Source organism: Chiloscyllium plagiosum, chromosome 21, assembly GCF_004010195.1.
Source record: "Chiloscyllium plagiosum isolate BGI_BamShark_2017 chromosome 21, ASM401019v2, whole genome shotgun sequence".
Lineage (NCBI taxonomy): Eukaryota > Metazoa > Chordata > Chondrichthyes > Orectolobiformes > Hemiscylliidae > Chiloscyllium > Chiloscyllium plagiosum.
This window is the reverse complement of record NC_057730.1, coordinates 32,230,966-32,246,344: the sequence shown is the minus strand read 5'-3', so window position 1 is coordinate 32,246,344 and position 15,379 is coordinate 32,230,966. Positions and strand designations below refer to the sequence as shown.

The following is a 15,379-nucleotide window of genomic DNA, read 5'->3' as shown; positions in this document are numbered from 1 at the left end:
CCTTAAAGTTGGCAAGTTTACTACTGTTGCAGGCAGTGCGTTCCATGTCCCTACCGCTCTCTGAGTAAAGAAAATACCTCTGACATCTGTCCTATATCTATCATCCCTCAATTTAAAGCTATGTCCCCTTGTGCCAGCAATCGCTATCCGAGGAAAAAGGCTCTCACTATCCAACCTATCTAACCCTCTGATTATCTTATAGATCTCAATTAAGTCACCTGTCAACCTTCTCTCTAATGAAAACAGCCTCATGTCCCTCAGCCTTTCCTCGTAAGACCTTCCCTCCATACCAGGCAATATCCTAGTAAAATCTCCTTTGAACCTTTTCCAAAGCTTCCACATCCTTCCTATAATGTAGTGACTAATATATGCGGTATGCAGTACTCCAAATGTGGCCACACCAGAGTTTTGTACAGCTGCAGCACGATCTCACGGTTCCACAATTCAATCCCTCTACCAATAAAAGCTAACACACCGTATGTCTTCTTGACAACCTTATCAACCTGGGTGGCAACTTTCAAGGATCTATATACCTGGACACCGAGATCTCTCTGCTCATCGTACCTGGACACCAGGATCTCTCTGCTCATCAAATAGCTTGTATTTATACAATACCTTCCTCAACCCTTGTAGAGGTTATTCTACAAGTTTTTGCCAGTGAAGAATATTTAAAATGTGGTAACCAATGTTTCCACTAAGCTACACAAATGTTTCTGTGTGTAACCTACAAGGTACCCATAGGTTTGTGTTAAATTTTGGATTTCTGGATAATCTTTTGCTGCACATTGAAACAAACTAGCCATGTGTAACAACACAGCATTACAGGGAAAATTGGAGTTAATTCTTTAGGCAATGTGACAGACAGTTTACATACAGTTTCACTTAGCCTTTTGGAACTGTGATGCCCTCGTCAATAAGAGCCACAAAATAATTGTAATTCACAGCCAACTAATCCCCTCCAGCTAGCACATGAGCACATGAAAAGAACACACATGAAGGCAAGCCCCTACAAATGGCATGTGATAAATGACCCAGATAAACTGTTTTGCTTTTTGTTGATTGAGAGGTAAACATCAAATCCATCAGTAATATCTAAGAGTTCTTACTGTTTTGACTAGGGCAACAGCAAAGCAGTACAAATCTCCCAAGAAATCATGGTGTCATTGGATACTTGTACAATAATTTCTTGGATCTTCTTTGTTAGAATAATGGAGTATATTTGTGGATACATTGTTGCTCTGCAACAGTTTTGCAAAGTAGAGTTCTGTCAAATCTTTTTCAAAGTTGGAAGTCACATGACACCAGGTTATAGTCCAGCAGGTTTATTTGAAATCACAAGCTTTCAGAGCACTCCTCCTTTGTTAGGTGATGAAGGAGCAGCACTCCAAGAGCTTGTGATTTTAAATAAATCTGTTGGACTACAACCTGGTGTAATGTGATTTCCAACTTCATCCAGTCCAGTCCAAAACTGGCACCTCCAAATCATAGCTAATCTTTTTCAAATTAGTGCCAGGAAATCTTTTACGTGAGTGGAAAAAAGATGAGTGGAAGCCTGGGGCCTCTATTTAACTGAGCTAATTAGCTTTAGTCACTGGAGTGAATATGTTATTTTCAAGTATTTCTAGAATACAGGTGATGTGATCAAGGTAGTTGCCCATTCATTGGCTCTTAAGGGGCCCTCTTGCAGTGTAGTGTTAGTGCCCAAACCTGTGGACTGGGAAGCTCATGTTCAAGTCCCACCTGTTCCAGAGGTATGTACTAACATATCTGAACTGGTTGATTAGGAAAATAGGCTCATAGGCCTTAAAAATCAGATAGTCTGCAACTGGCTTTACCTTTGGCCCAGATAAGGTAAGGCTGGAATATCCTTTGACAGTCCTTAACTGACACCCTACAGGTATATAGGCAACTTTCAGCATTCTCCCAAACTAGTTTATCTAACAATTAAAGTAATAAAATTTAATCTGTTTCCTCTTTTAAAAGCTTTGCTTGTCTGCCATCCACAAAGTCATGTGACTCTTTAGAACAATAAGCGAACTGTTGCATTAACTTTTGATTTTCCAGTTCAAAGAAGTCACGTGGTAAATCCTTTTCAATTTGTAAATTGTACAGATCCACTCTCTTCTAACATTGATCATTTATATATTTGCCTAAGGATGTTGCATTCCCAAACTATCTTGTGGCTTATAAATGTTGGATAGGTTTTGGGGAGTTAAGAGGTGGGTTATTCACTGCAGAATTCCCAAACTCGGCTGTATTCAAGTTGGAATGCACCAGGAATTCATTATGCATCTGAAGTGAACCCCAGTATTGTTTTCATGTGCTGTTGTGCTAGCTAGACGGGATTCTGTGACTGTGAAGGACAGGGCAAGTTTATAGTCATGTGCCTCTTATGATGAGGGCATCGCAATTCCGGAAGGCTTAATGAAATTGTACAAGGACAGATTGCTTCTCAGTTGGCTGCAGGTATCGCAATGTGCCAGTTTTTATGTTCCCATAACAGTAAAAAGAACAGTACCTTGTCAATTTAGTTTCTGAACAGATGCAGATAACAGTTCCATTAATCACTGGAATGTGTATGTGGAATTTGTTTAATCTGAATCTGTTTAGTATTTCACTGCTTGTCTTTATTCTCCTTCCTATACTCTAAAAGTCCCTGAATTGATAATCAGCCAGAGATGAGTAGGCATGTATGCCCAGCTCTACGGCTGCACCCATCCTGACTACCCCTGAGTTCTGATTATCCTAGCTCTAGGCTAAACCCTTCCCTTTCTATGCTAAACTGTACCTGCCCAATTATGTAAGGCCCCCAACCTTGGAATAACGTGAACTACAAAAAAATCTAGAGGGCCTTTGTTTCAATCCTGGAGCAATGTTGAATTGGCTGACCAACCGAGGTTAAGGTTAGTATCCTGAAAAACTGCTTCAAACTTGGGCTGGAGGGTGAAGAAAAAATTGACCACAGTTCCCATTCTATCTGTAGAGTGACCACTGTTAGCAAGTGTGAGCTCTGTTTGCATCTTTTAAATGCCACTCTTCTCTATTTGGTCTTGTGCTCTCTCGCAATAATAATTGAACAAAATAAGAAATATGCATAGTCATCACCCCCATCAATCCATAAGGTTGCCACCCCATCAATCCCAATCATTCCAGGCATGAGCATCAGTGATCTTCATCCAGTATATGAGGAATAGTTCAATCCCATGTGCTTGTACTATCCTTATATTTCTTTATCCAACTTTCTTTCAATCATTTATCCTTTAAAAAAAATGGATGGACAGGCTTCAACCTGTAACTCTTTCTAGAAGTTTATATATTCCACAGTGATTACATTTTAAGTTAGGTGTGTATAAAATATATGTAAGGGGAATTGTGAAGACATAATATTGAAGAGCTGGACAAACCGGTCTGTTGGACAGCTGGGTTCAGCAATTTGGAGAGCGGGCCTAAGGGGATGACACTTCCTGTAATTGAGATTTTATTTCTGAATTTAGGCGTCGACTTGCACTTCTTGGTGTTTTATTTCATGCTCTTTAATGGAAATATTTCCCCTTGCCCCACCAAGTGTTTGAAAATTCTTGGCTTTCCTTTTAATTGTTTCCCTGAGGGTACAGTCTCCAGTCCAGTACAACTTGTTACACTCGAATTAAATTTTCTGCCTTATCTCTGATCAGTTTCCAAGAATAGCTTTACATAAATAGATTAAACGTTAAGACATTACTTCTGAAAAGCAATAAATGTGAAATGTCATGTAAAATCTCTCCGGATCTCGCATGTTATGTTCCATTACTGCAGGCAACGTATCTAGGGCGTTCAGCCATAATGAAGGCTCATATTAACAGAAATTCAAGTGTTTCACCAGAATTTTACCTGGATGTAGACTTGGGATAAGAAATCAGAGAGAACCAGTCAGAAGGTTCAAATCCCACTCCAATGATAAGCACATAATTTCAGTCTTCTGGTTGTGATTCTGAACCTTGGCCCTTCAAATGGATATAAATGGTAATTTTGAACAGAGCAGAGTTTTCCTCACTGTCTTGTATAATATTCCTCACCCAACACCTGTACAAGGCTGCATTATTTGGTTATTGTCATATTGCTTCTTGTGGGCCTAACTGTTTTCAATTGGCTGTTATGTGTTCTGCATTACAAAAGTGACTAGACTTTGGAAATGCGTTGTTGGCAGCAGAGAGCTTTGGAACATCCTGAGATTTCAAAATGTTTATTAACACAGAAGTCTGTAGAGATGTGTGAGCATGAGAAAAGCTCGTGGGATGATTTATGTTGTAAACTACAAATAAAAAGAAATTTGCAATCAAACAGAAAAAGCCAAAAGTACAATCTAAAGCACCTTTCCATTGTCACATACCCCAGTATGAGTGGGCGGATGAGGATTTGAACCCTGATTAGGTGTAAGTTGGTGTATTGAATCTGAAGTTAGACTAAGAATCCAGATATTAATTCTGTTATACATTCAGACTTTAGAAGAACTGTAAATAAAAACCTGGGCTCAGTAACAGTGTTGGTTATTACTTCAGAAAGATCCACCTGGATCACCAAAGTTCTTTCAGGGAGTAAAAGTGCCATTGAAAGATGGTCAGGGCCTATGGCTGACTCCATGTCCCACACTGAATCACTCTCTGGAATGATCTGGAATTTCTATGAAATCACTACCATCAATTCAAATAGGCTCACTCTCTCTTCCCAGGGTTACTAGGGATGGGCAATAATTGTCATCCTTTGTCAATGCTGCTAATGTTCCGAAAAGGAATTTTAATAAAGGTGGAAGTCGCAGCAAGTTAGTGGAGAGGAACAAAGGCGCAATCATAAAGTGGGTAGGGTGAATCAGCATGCCACATACAGAAATAAAAAGGACTTTGGATTTATAGTAAGGCTTTGTCAATCCTCAAAGCTTTTGACAAATTGAATAGAATTTTTGTTTGTAAAATTAATTGATTAAATAGATAAAGAGAATGTCCTTGATGTGCTGTGTATTGATGTTTAAGAAGGCCTTTGATAAAACCTTTCATAAGAGGCTAGTTGGCAGAAGTGAAGAGTGTTGCGAAAGGCTAAAAGAAGACATTAGTTAGCAGACTAAGGAAACAGGTACAATTTAATGTGAAATAAGTAGTATCAAAAATGAAAGCATCAGTTCAATGGAAAGACACTGAAGGCTGAATATAACTGGAAAGATGTAGGGATTCCAATGCAGAATGTTAAACACTGGAGGTTAAAGATTTTATGACAGTGTCCAAGCATGTACTTTTTAGTCAACCGTTTTATTTCAACTTGCACATCATAATACCCCAGTCACAGTGATAACTTGTTCCCCAGATACAACCAGTCAAGTTCTCATCCAATTCTCCCTTCATTGTTTCCTAATTGCATTTGGTCTTGAGCATCTCTGCCAGATCTTACTAGATGATAACATAAATCTCTGAAAATGAGAATATGGGTAGATAAAGCTATTAGATCAGTAGCATTTGGGGGCTTTAAAATTAGGGGACATAAAACATTAAACAGGCCTCTTTCTGTATTGTAGTAATCTTTAATTCTAAGATGATAGCAGGAACCTAACTTATGAGGTACAACTTGAAAAAACAACTTTCATTTGAGCAGAAGGAGGCTAATGGAAATTTAATGAGGTGTTGAAGTTCTGCAGAGTGTTGTTAGAGTCAGTAGGGAGACCTATTTCCATTAATCAATCATAAGTCTTCAGTTTAATATTATTATCTAGAGTGAAGGAAGAGTTTAGGAGAAATGTTATATTAAAACCTGGAATTCTTTGCATTGGAGAATCATTGAGTCGGAGACCACTGAATTTCCAATCATGTTGATTTTTTTAGTGCATGAAAGCAGAGTATTATGCACAGTCTCACAATTGAGTAATTATGACTGAGATTTTCTCAGAAAGGACTAAGTCCCAAAATCAGGACTGTATGTGTTCTTGAGCCTGCATAGTGGTAATCTTTCCAGTGTGAGCCTCTTACTTGGCCAGGCTCACCATTCAGTTCAGAATAATGAGCTCGCCACATTGCCTGCCTAATCAGAGCACCAGCAGTTAGTTCTATATTCTTGATAAGCTACAGAGAGCAAGAGGTGGCCACTGAATTGAGAAGGAACATCTTCACCCAGAGGATTGTTACTTATGGAATTCCTTGCTCAGGGAAATAGTTGATGCAACTTGAGTAAACGTTTTTAAAGGTAAGGTAGGTTTTGTTTTGAAAAATAAAGGAATTAAGGGCTACAGTGAGAGCGCAGTTAAGTGGTTTTGAGTCTGCAAAAAGTTTAGCCATGATCTTATTGAATGGCAGAGCAGGCTCATAGGGCTGGATAGCCTACTCCTGCTCCTTGTTCTTTTGTTCACTGCTGAGGCTGAAGGAAAACAATAAGGTGGAACATTTGGCAGGTCTGGGAAGGCATGTTCTGATGATCAGATGTTGAGCCCCTCTGGTAGTACCACTGGGGCTGTGGAGTGACTTCTCTTGCTGGGAGCCTCTCATTGGACCATAGAGCCTCATGCAACATTACTTCCCATCCCAGAAAACTGCTGCAGGGCTACCTCTTGAGAGCTAGTGGCCACTGACCATGGTGAGATTCACTTCACTGCTGGCAAAATGCTAGCTGCTCAGTAGATAGGCCTTAATTGGGCCTTGACTTGGTTATATTTGCCATTTGCCTCTGGTCAGAGACAAGTCAAGCCACTGCCATTTCCACCACTGATAAATAGTCTGGAGAAGGGACTCTGATAAGGAGGAATTTTATTGCTTCCCACTCAATTCAAACTGGTTTTGCCATCAATGGCCAGTAAAATCTCACTCTGTCTGATTAAACTAGTGACAAGGAAATATTAAATGGCTTCATCAATTGTATTTTTGACATTCCTTCATCAAATTATCAAATTAATCCATTCAAAATGTCAGCAGTAATTTCAACATCCTTATATGTGGGTTGGAGTATGCATGTCAATGGAGCTGTGTCACGCACACTGAAAAATACAGGAACATATTATAAACATGAAGAAAAACATAGTTCTTTGCAATTAAGAAACTTTATTTTTAAATGATGTTGGTGCATTTTTTTAAAAAAGCTTTCTGAAACAAATGAACAACCAAAAGCTGCTGAAACAATGTTCCCAGAGGCAAAATTGAAAATAATCAGTTCCTAGAACGTGATTAAAAGGAGAAAATAAAAGCTGAAGTTTTTAACTCTTCAATAAGTGGAACTTTGTTGTTCAACAGTACTTGAAAAGAAATTTGAGGAACACTGATTTAGATACTGACCCTTTAAAAAATGTATCCACTTTATATCATTTTTATCACCTCAATGTCTCAAATTGCTGTACAATTTCGAAAAGTCACTTTTATAATGTGATGTTAGTTGGATATTGATCAGAATATCAGAGTTACCTTGTTGTTTTTCACTAAGGTAGGTGGGGTCTTATTTTAACATCTCATCCAAAAGGAAGGCATTGTCAACATTACAGTAATCCACCAGTCTTGTAGGTGCTCCCTGAACCCACTACCTAGTGACTTGGATAACAATCCATGGAGCTATTGCTGCCTTCTATAGTTTTACATATAAATAGAGCTAGCTTGGTTCCCTGGATATATTCCTGACTGCATTGAGTATTTGAGGTTCATAGTATTGATAAGGTTAAGGAAAAGCTCTAAAAATACACAAAATTGAAAGGAGCACAAGCTATGCTGATGGGGTGAAATGAAGAGGGATAGGAAGATTCTTGAGTGAAGCAGAAATACCATCATAGATATTTTTGGACAAAATGGCCAGTTTCTGCCCTACAAATACTCAGTAATTGTTTCCATACATTAAATAGTGCAGCTTTTGCTTTTGTATGGAATTTACTGGATGAAGGATGAGGATTTATGGTCCAGACCATATTTTCACCATTTTCACAATAGGGAAAGACAAAAGTTAATTAAATCTTTCCTTACCTTTGTAATGTTACGATTCTTTATGAAATGTGCTCTAACCTTTTTTCTTGTACTTTACTTTGAGACCTAAAAACCTATGTGTAAAAGAATGCTTTTGTTGGACAGGTCTTCAGGAACCCCTGTGAGATTGTTACCGTGCTGCAGATCCAGACCCTGGGAGCTATTGTTCCGTCAATCCCTGTCTGCCTCAGCACAGCAATGGAGAGAGCGAGCCAGGAGGATAAGCTTAGCATGCTGCTGGACCTCCATGACAGTACTATTCACTTTGCTAAGGGCCTGGAGGCAGCTATGCTCCCACACCTAGGTATGTTGGCATACTGAACTTGGCATCCCACAGGAATTGCAGCGGTAAGGGAGGATATTCACATGGAATAATGCATTGAATAAATCTCTTAGGAACAGGAGAAACAGTAAAATCCATCTCTTCATGGTAGATTGACCTCACTTTGATATCTTGGAGTAAATTCACCTCAATGTCCTGCTCCCAGAGTAAGGCGAAGCTCCTGGAAGACAAGCTATAGGTTGTCATGGCCATGTTTCTAACTTGCTGTCACTTTGATCATAGCTCCCTTAGTAGCTCCCTGGACTGGTGGATTTATCCTGATTCCTGATGAAGTGCTTTTGCCCAAAACATCAATTTTCCTCCTCTTCAGATGCTGCCTCACCTGCTGTGCTTTTCCAGCACCATTCTAATCTAGACTCTAATCTCTAGCATTTGCAGTACCCACTTTCGCCTGGTGGATTCATCCTCCAATTTCTTAATCCCAAAGCTGGTCACATGGCGAACTTCTTCAAGTGCTTGCTTCAATGGGATCTTGTTCCAAACAGCTTGTATAAGATGTCTGTGCAGAGTATCTTCAGATTTTCTGCAGAACCTTTGGACCAATTCAGATTGTTGAGGTGCAGTTTCAACTTTCAAGTGCACTGGATGTAACGACTCAGGTTCCCCAAGAGTTTGTATTGGGGCTTCAACTTTTCCACTCACTTTGATCAACAAGGTTTGCATATCCAAGTTTGTAAACAATATTAAATTTTGGCGTACGCTAGCATATTGGTTATATTACGGGACTAGTGATCCAGAGGAATAGACTATTGATACTGAAACAAGTTTAGTTTCCACCTTGGCAAAAGAAGGATTAATTCAATTAATTTATTAAAACTTTATAGCAGTAATCAGGACCAAAAAACTTTCAAATTAAGAGAAAAACCCTGAATGGTTTATTGATGCCCTTTTGGAATGGAAATTTGATGCCCTTGGCCAGTCTGAGCTCTCTGTGACTCCAGACCCACACCAATATGACTGACTCTTAAGCTTCAGTAAGCACTTATTTATATTCAAGAAGTTATTTCTCTGTTATCTCAATGTTAGTTAGGAATGGGTAATAAATGTTGACTTTGCCAGTGATGCCAACAACCAGGAAATTAATAGAAAAATGGCACAGAAAATTAGTGGATTGGTTAAACAAGTTACAAAGGCATGCAGACAGACAAATGAATGGACAGCACTAGGGGAGAAATACTTTATTGTGGGAAATAATATTGTAATTTGTTTAGGATCTGAGAAAGACAAATTAGAATATGTTCATAACAGTGAGATGTTGTTATCCTGGATTTGATCCCAATCACAAACATATGGTTCTAGATGATCTAAACAGCAGAAAGATTTTCTCTGTCTCCTTCATACCTTTAAATCTTTGATCAAATTATCCCTTATCTTTCTCATTCCAGGAAAGGCAACCCTAATTTGTTTAATCTCTCCCTGAAATGTAATGTTTGGAGTCTGACTATTATTGTTCTAAATCTACATGACACAACCTCCACGACCATGATATTCTTCTAAGACATGGTGCTTTGAGCTATTTATGGTATTCCACATGTGATCCAATCAGGGATTTCTTTCTACCTGAAGCATAATTTCTATCTCCTGTTTTCATCTGGTTCTCTTTGATACTTAAGCCAGCATTCCATTAGCCTATTATTTATTTTCTTAATTGCATCTGTTTTAGATGTCTAAATGATTCAGGTACTTGGACACCAAATCACTTTGTATGTCCACTGTTTCTAACTTTACACCATTTAAAAGGTCCCCTGTTTTTTCCTTTATAGGTTCAAAGTGGATAACAGTGTATTTGTTTACATTGAAATCTGTTTGCCACTGTTTGTCATTTTACAAAATCCATCACTACCTCTGAGATGTTATGACTTCTTCTGCACTGCTTTACAAAATTGGTTGTCATTGTGACATCAGTAAATGTGGAGATATGGTTTTCTATCTCTTCATCCAATACGTTATTAATTAATGTGGTTAATAGTTAAGGTTGTAACACATCATTGTGCTTGGCTCTTCCAATGCCATTCCAAACAATCAGCCTCCAGTGGTCATGGCTATGATCCACTGTCTCACAGTTGACAGTTTCCTTATATGCGCTGCCATATTCTATTATAGCACATTTTGCTAATTCAAGAACCTGCTCATTATCCCTTCTCTCTGTTTTCTGTGTTTCAGTTAGTTTTCTTAGCAATTTAGTAACTTGCCTTCAATTCTGTGAATTTCAACATTAGCTAACAGTTGTTTCTGAGGAATTCTTCTAAATGGAATTCATGTATTTTATATTGGTAGACACTCCCCAACCTTTACTTGAGACATTTTTAATCTTAAAGATCTTAAATTACTTTCTGTTTATTAATTCCAGCATCTCCAAAGCCTGTTTACTACTCATTATGTGCTTTCCTAGCAATATGGTAACAGAAAAGTTCAAATAGTCTTTGTTCTCATTTATCTTTCTTGGACCAAGACATTCCGGCATGAGAACCAAGCATTGAAATCCCCAATTGATAAAAGGTGTCTTGAAATGAGAATTCTGCTCATAGAACTGGTCTTTTGCCTCTAAAGTGGAACTTATATGTGAGGCACTATTTGAGTTGAAAGAATTGGGGAGAACCTATTCTGAGGTACACTTGCACCGTCAAGAGTCATGAACTCACTACAGAGAAGCCTACACCTTGCTCACATGTTTCCTCTGAGCTTTTCTCCTATTAGATGAACGTGTAGTATTTTTCCTCTAGTGATCCATTCTTGGAAAGCCTAGTTTCTTGGAGGGAGGCAGTCCCTCCCACTCTGCCGAGGAAATGGAGGTCCTGGGCCTCCTTCACCGCCGCTCCCTCACCACCAGACGCCTGAGGGAAGAACGCCTCACCTTCCGCCTCGGAACACTTCAACCCCAGGGCATCAATGTGGACTTCAACAGTTTCCTCATTTCCCCTTCCCCCACCTCACCCTAGTTCTACACTTCCAGCTCAGCACTGTCCCCATGACTTGTCCGGACTTGTCCTACCTGCCTATCTCCTTTTTGCTGTGCTCTTCCAGCACCACTAATCCAGAATCTGGTTTCCAGCATCTGCAGTCATTGTTTTTACCCCAGTGTCAATGTTTAGCCTATCAAGTTCTGTGTTGTCCTGCGGGCATGATTAATCAATTGCACATTGTCTATCAAGCCAGTAAATGTGCCCCTGACATTACAGCTTGCCATTCAAAGTACTTCTATTGAGCCAATTTTCTTAAGACTAACATGATATTCCAAAAATTTTAACCTTTGAAATCCTGATCTTTTAATTTCATACCTAGTTGCTGGTTCTTTGTAAACAGCATATCTTGTTTACTCTTCCCATTGTTTTTGGTCCCAACGTGAACTACAATGACTGAATCCTCCCTTGCCCTTCCAAAATCCTTTCAAGATATTATGAGATGTTTCTTACACCGAAACCAAGAAGGTAATATAACATTCATCTCTTGATCTTGTTTACATAGGATTCTGTCTATCTTCCTAATTATCGATTCCCTGACAAATCACAGAATGCTGCTTCTCCTCCTCCTCACCTTTCGTGGCCTCCTACTTTAAGATACTGTAGTCCACGTTTTGCTTTCAACAGACTTTAGGCCTATCTTCACAGGTAACATGTATATTGTGCCTGCTAATAGGATCTGTTTCTACAGATCCTCCTGTCTCTCTCTCTCTCTCTCTCTCTCTCTCTCTCGAGCTAATTCTCTTCTGCACACTAATAGTCGTGCTAACTCCATTCTAAACCTGCAGCCTTCTGAGGTTTGACTAAACTCTGGAGCAAACTATTGAAAGATCACCCCCCCTTGTCTTGGAATGGCTCAAAATCCCTCTCCAATTTGGTGAACTGGAGATTCAAGATGGAAACAACTGCTCGTGTTCACTCTAGACAGTCTCCCAGTCCACAGACTTCCATGTACTGCAGTCTAGGCACACCACCCGTTTGACCATCTCATCTATTTACTTCTTTATTAGTTTTAATTTTTTGAACTACCTTGCCCAAAACTCTAGACAAAGATTTTAAATGCTTAATCCCTCAAATTTATCTGGATCTGTACATTCCAAGTCTGGGAAATTGGAAAATTGCAGCAAGTTTTTATACAATTGTTAATTTTCATTGATTCACAGGTGAGACCAATTTGGTGAAAGTTACAGAACTGGTTGCAGCAATCCACAGCCCATACCTGCCTTATCAACTGCAGTACGGTGACCTGGAGGGGTCAAACTTGCTCATTCAGATCAGTGCCATTCCACTGGTAAGGCCCATATTTTGGATCACTGACTATGTTTTTCCTGCCAAAAAAACAATAGTGGTGAGATTGTAAACAAAGGAATGGGGCTTTATGCATAATGGTGACAGTGGAGGTTTTGGCAGCCTTCATGCTTAGACTCATTGTAAAATGACTATTAATCCTCATTAGTTTTGTTTGAAATCTTGTGGAAAAAAAGCTGAGGCATGAAATATGATTGGACGGGAGCAGTAGAATCTATACTGTAATGTACAGGGGAACCTCGATTATCCGAATGAGATGGGCAGGCAGTATTTCATTCGGATAATCGACTATTCGGTTAATTGATTAAATACCTTTCCTCTGGGGCTCGGAGTTTTTAAAGTCTGCTCCCCATTCAGGAGACTCTCCCCTCCCCCAACCCCCTCCAACACCGCCCCCCCCCACCTCGCCGCCAAAACATCGCTCCCCCACCCCGCCCCTTCTTTGGGGCAGCCAGATTGTACAACAAGACTGCTGCTGCTGCCTTTGTGGGGTAAGTCTCCAAGTAGCACACATACAGCCACACACACAAACTTTTACTGCAACCTTGGCCCTGTACAGGACAATGTTGGAGAGATTATCTGGGGAAGGTGGCGGGGGGGGGTTAGGGTACATCCCTCTGTAGAACTCCAGGGAAAGTGTGAGGAGAGAGAGAGAGAGAGGGAGGTCAGTCATTTTGAGACAGTGCCTATTTAATTACTGTAAACAAAAGACACATTCACTGTTGGAAACACGTCTTTGATGTAATGTTTCTATTGGGACCACGCGATCTCCTTCGGATAATCCGATTTTCGGATAATTGGTATTCAGATAGTCGAAGTTCCTCTGTACCAATCTGTATAGTTTGTAATAGACAAACAGGAGGCTAGAAGAACACAGCAAACCAGGCCGCATCAGGAAGTGGAGAAGTCAGTGTCTCAGGTGTAACCCTTCAGGACTGGGGGGTGGGTGTAAGGAGAGCTGCAGATAAAGGAGTGGTACTAGTGGTGGGGGTGAGTGGAGGGACATTTGGGTGGGGTAGGGGCTGAGTAGTGAGGTAGTGATAGGTGAGCATAGGTAGATGGTATGACCTTTTGGTCGATGGAAAAAATGGATCCAATTGGCAGCTGGAAGGAAGGGTCAGTAGGTGGAATGGAAAGGAAGAGGAGGGGCTGAAAAGGGAGTCGGGGATGGGTGGGAAGGTTATTTGAAATTGGAGAACTCAATGTTGAACTCAATATCCAGGTTGCAGGCTGCCCAGGCAGAAGATGAGGTGGTGTTCCTCCAATTTATGGTCTGATTCATTGTGGCAATAGTTAAGGCCCGAGGATGGTCATGTCAGAAAGGGAGCGGGAGGGGGAATTAAAATGGGCTGTGACTGGGAGGTCAGGTCGGCCTCTGCTGAGTTGTTCAGCAAAACGTGCCCTGAATTTACATTTGGTCTCAGCTGCATGTGAGTATAACTGCAACATTTAGCAAGGACTGTTCTTTCAAACAGACAATGTCAATTTCCCATGGTTGCTGCTGATAGGATCGCATGTTGGAGAATGTGGTTTGACGAGGAGGTATTGATTGTCAGGCTGTTGTGGGATAGGGAATTGAAATGAGAATCAAGCCATCGGGGATAGGAGGAGAATGGGATAAGAGTCAGGCCATTAGAGGTGGGGGATTGGAATCAGATTAAGAGTCATTTTGTCGGAGTTGGGGGGTAGACAAGATGTCAGTGGGGGTGGGGGATAATTAGGGTAATAGTCACACCATCAAGGGGTACACGATGTGAGTCAAGCTGATGCGGGGAGTGGAATGAGTGTTAGTCCCTTGGGATGGAAAGGGTTAAAAGTCAGGCTGATGATTAGGATGGAAGGGGAAGGTAGATCAGGCTGGAAGTCAGCTGATTTGGGGAGGGGTGAAAGAATAGAGTGAGAGCCAAGCTGTCAGTGGGGATTGTAGATTTAGAATTGAACTGTCAATGCTGTAGGGTAGTGGAATGAACGATAGTTGAGCCATCAGAGTGAGGTGAGAGTCAAGGTGTCAGTTTTTGGGGACTGGGGGGAATAGCAGGATGAGACCCATCGGTGGGAGGAGGAAGTGGTTAGGACAGTTGAATTATTAATGAAGGGTTCTAATAGTCCATTGGAGTTTGGGGGATGTGAGGTGAGAATTAGGTCAATAGCAGCATTCTTACTAATTTGCTTTTGCTTGGACCTTTGAGTTTGGCAGAGTGGGGATGCACAATGTAACAGAACAGGTGGAGAGATCTATTGATGAAATCCAGCATGATGTCTGCTTTATTAATGGGGCTTTCAGTCCATGAGCAAGGACATGATGCTAAATTTGTGTAAGATACTCGTTGGAACTCAGCTGGAGTATTGTGTACAGTTCTGGACCCTACACTATAGGAAGGATGTAAAAGCATTGGAGAGAGAGCAGAAAAGATTTCCAAGAATTGTTCCACGGATGATATATTTCAGTTATGAACTTAGATTGCTTAGGTTGGGACTGTCCTCCTTGGAGAGAACAAAGCTAAGGTGGAAACGTTCAAATCATGAGGGAGTTGTAGAGTGCATCGGAAGAAACTTCATATACGAATCAAGGCTGAGAGGGCTGATGCAATGGGCTGTGTAACTTCTATCTGCGCAGTAGCAATTCTGTGATGTTGAGAGTGAGAATCAGTTTGTTGATGGGGTGGAATCGAAAGTGAGTGGAGTTGGTTTGTGGTGTTGGGATTGTTTGCCAGAGTGGGAGTCGGACTGTTGGTCAGGGATGGGGGTGCCGGGGTTGGAGTTGAGTTCTTGGTTGGGGGTAGTGGGTGGTGGATTGAGAGCTTTACTGTTCA

General features: G+C 40.6%; 1 protein-coding gene across 3 annotated transcripts in view; it reads left to right on the top strand.

Moving 5' to 3' along the window:
- The window catches only part of cog7 (component of oligomeric golgi complex 7), a 53,702-nt gene that overhangs the window by 20,651 nt on the left and 17,672 nt on the right, over nucleotides 1–15,379 (top strand). For all 3 annotated transcript variants that reach the window (XM_043711682.1, XM_043711681.1, XM_043711680.1), the window contains exons 8-9: nucleotides 8,061–8,259; nucleotides 12,422–12,549. In XM_043711682.1, coding sequence (XP_043567617.1) covers nucleotides 8,061–8,259; nucleotides 12,422–12,549 — 327 coding nt within the window. The remainder of the gene's footprint in view (nucleotides 1–8,060; nucleotides 8,260–12,421; nucleotides 12,550–15,379) is intronic.